General features: G+C 40.6%; 1 protein-coding gene across 1 annotated transcript; it reads right to left on the bottom strand.

Annotated features, from left to right (window-relative positions):
* Positions 1–412: 412 nt before the first annotated feature.
* On the bottom strand, positions 413–2013 carry LOC107416244 (3-oxo-Delta(4,5)-steroid 5-beta-reductase). The gene is made up of 2 exons (XM_048478024.2): positions 1825–2013; positions 413–1721 (listed from the first exon to the last, which is right to left on the bottom strand). The coding sequence occupies exons 1-2, from the start codon at positions 1861–1863 to the stop codon at positions 573–575; spliced, it is 1188 nt and encodes a 395-aa protein (XP_048333981.2). The 5' UTR covers positions 1864–2013; the 3' UTR covers positions 413–572.
* Positions 2014–2702: the final 689 nt, after the last annotated feature.

The raw sequence follows: 2702 nt of genomic DNA, 5'->3' as shown, positions 1-2702 counted from the left end.
CAACCTACGGCGGTCATCACCAACTTGGGACAACTTAGGTTTTTCATATTTCAGTAATATGGTACAATTTAGTAGGTAAAACAAATCATACATTCATAATCCTCGTAAACTTATTAGTTTTACAAATCAATATTTATGGTACAATTTAGTAGGTAAAACAAATCATACATTCATAATTCTATTAAATTTATTAGTTTTACAAATCAATATATATAACCTTTTATTAAATTGGCTTGATAGTTAGTTTTATCATGAAAATTTTATATTTTCTAAATTCATATCTAATAGAGTGCGACGCTAAAATTTGTCTTCCTAATTTATCAAAATATGTATATATACATAGATTGGCAGTGTGATATAAGTTAATGATTCTCACTAGAAATATCGTAGTAAAGCCATACGACACACAACATAAATAAATATTCAATCTCATTTTTTTTTTTTTTTATACACAAAGCTGCTGATGTGTTGTTGGTGCTTATTATTAATATAAAGAAGACCACTGTTTATTCTATGGGGCACATGGAATGAATGATATACATCCCATGCAAAGGAGGACAGGTGGGAATTTTCTAAGGGACAATCTTGTAAGACTTCAACTTATCGATCCAATAAACAAATGAATTCCTGGAATTCCTAAATCCCAAGAAGCCATGCTCTTTGCTCTTGTTCATGCTAGCCAACGCACCCGCTCCGCTCAGCATCATATCCGCAAACCACCAAACCCCGACTTCCTCAAGCTTGGTGGGCTCCAACTGGTTCACCTTCACAATCTCTTCCCAGACTGGGCCTTTATCCTTCATTAATTCCACTAGCTTCAGCCTCTTTCCATCATCACCATCATCATCGAATCCATAATCCTCGATCCCAAACTGCTCCGCCAATTCCTTCCACAAATGCTTCCACTTGAACACGTCCCCGTTGTTGATGTTAAACGCTTCGTTTCGAGCGTACGGATCCACCGCTGCCCAAATCTGGTGCTCCGCTATCAGATCCGCATCCGAAGCCATGGAGAAGCCATCCCAGGCCGATTTCGTTCCGGGGAATTTCAGTGGAAGCCCCAAGTGTTTGCAGATGGCCGCGTAAACGCACAGCGACCCGATTAGGTTCATCAAGCTCAGAGGGGAGAACCCGAATATCACGTTGGGTCGGTGCACCGACCACGTCAATCCACCCCCCTCTTTCTTCTCCGATTCTTCGAATAGGATATCTTCCAGAGTGTAGTAGAAATTCGGAGCATCCAAACGCGGCATATCCTCGTGGAAAGGCGGATCGTGCGCCTGGATCTTCCCGATGCTCTCGAACGGTCCCACGTAGTGTTTGCCTCCGGTGAGCAGGCAGATGTGGCGGAGGTTGGGCGCGTTTGGGATGACGGCGCTCAGGACGTTGCGGAACATAGCGCCGTTGGCCGCGCAGTTCTCGGCCTCGGAGATCCGGTTGGTCCAGGTGACGTAGAAGATGTGGGTGACATCGGTGAGGGAGGAGAGCTTGGCTTGTGTTTGTTGGGGATCGGAGATGTCGCACTGGATGTATTCGATGGGGTGATCGGCGTTCCAGGCGGGACGGGGACGCCGTGCCACGCCGTAGACTTTCCATGGACCACCGGGAGTGTCGGCGAGTGGGAGGATTTCGGCGAGGCTGTTGCCTACTATGCCGGTGACTCCAACTACCAGTCCGACGCTCTGGAAGCTTGTAGGAGCTTCATCTTCCCCAAACTTTTTCTGACCAGCCCAAGAATTAGTTAGAAATTTTTTTTTTTCATTTTTTATTTATAGGTATGATTATATGAAGTAGTAAAGTCAAGTAAAGATATCATTTGGTTACCTTGGCAGCTCCGACTGCTCCAGCCCACCACCAGCTCATGTTTTTTTTTTTTTTTTTTTCAGCAGAGTTGAGCAGAGTAGGTTGAGACTTGTGGGTGAGAGTTATGTGAGATAGAAGAAAAAGGAGAGGATAAGGCCGAAACTTCTACTTCATATGCCAACTGTCAGTCTTGCATCTCTCATTACTTCTTCTTCCTCTGACTTTTATGTAAATGTAAATTGTAGATTGTAATGGTATTATTACATCTTTAAATTCAAATTCAATTTAATTGCAGTATAATAATCCATGCCCATAACATTTATATTTCATGGAACAGACTAGAACTTTTCCGAATGTGCGGTGGTGTGGTTTTATGGACTGGGTTGGGTTGGACCAACCTTTTTTTCTTTCTCTAGAAATCAAAATGGCCCGTATGGACTTCTAGCAAGAAAACCCATCATAAACATTAAAAAAAGAAAAAAAAAAAAAAGAAAAGAAAAAGAAAAAGAAGATGATGACGAAACTAGCGAATGTTAACCCATATTATATTTTTCTTTGAAACTTAAGACCATTGTATTCTATGTAGCCAAATCTTTTCCAATATTTATGATTTTGGAAGTAACAAGAAGGGGTGGAATAGAATTGCGTGTGAATCTAATTCAAAAACATATGTTGTTAAAATTTTATGTGCCCTTATATCTGCAGCAATTAGGAATATAAATTATTCATAGAGGATGTTAGAAATATTTCTTTTTTGTTTTGACTTCTGTAAATCATTTTGGATTCCTTGATAGCTAATTTTGTAGGTGATGATGAGCTATGTAAATGGCGTTGAAGGATAATCTTAGTGAATGTTGTATTTATTGTTTTAATCTCTCCTCTAGCTGTAAAGGTTTTTG

The sequence above is a fragment of the Ziziphus jujuba genome, chromosome 6 (genome assembly GCF_031755915.1).
Source record: "Ziziphus jujuba cultivar Dongzao chromosome 6, ASM3175591v1".
Taxonomy (NCBI): Eukaryota; Viridiplantae; Streptophyta; class Magnoliopsida; order Rosales; family Rhamnaceae; genus Ziziphus; species Ziziphus jujuba.
The sequence above is the reverse complement of the archived record's forward strand: the minus strand, read 5'-3'. Positions and strand labels throughout refer to the sequence as shown.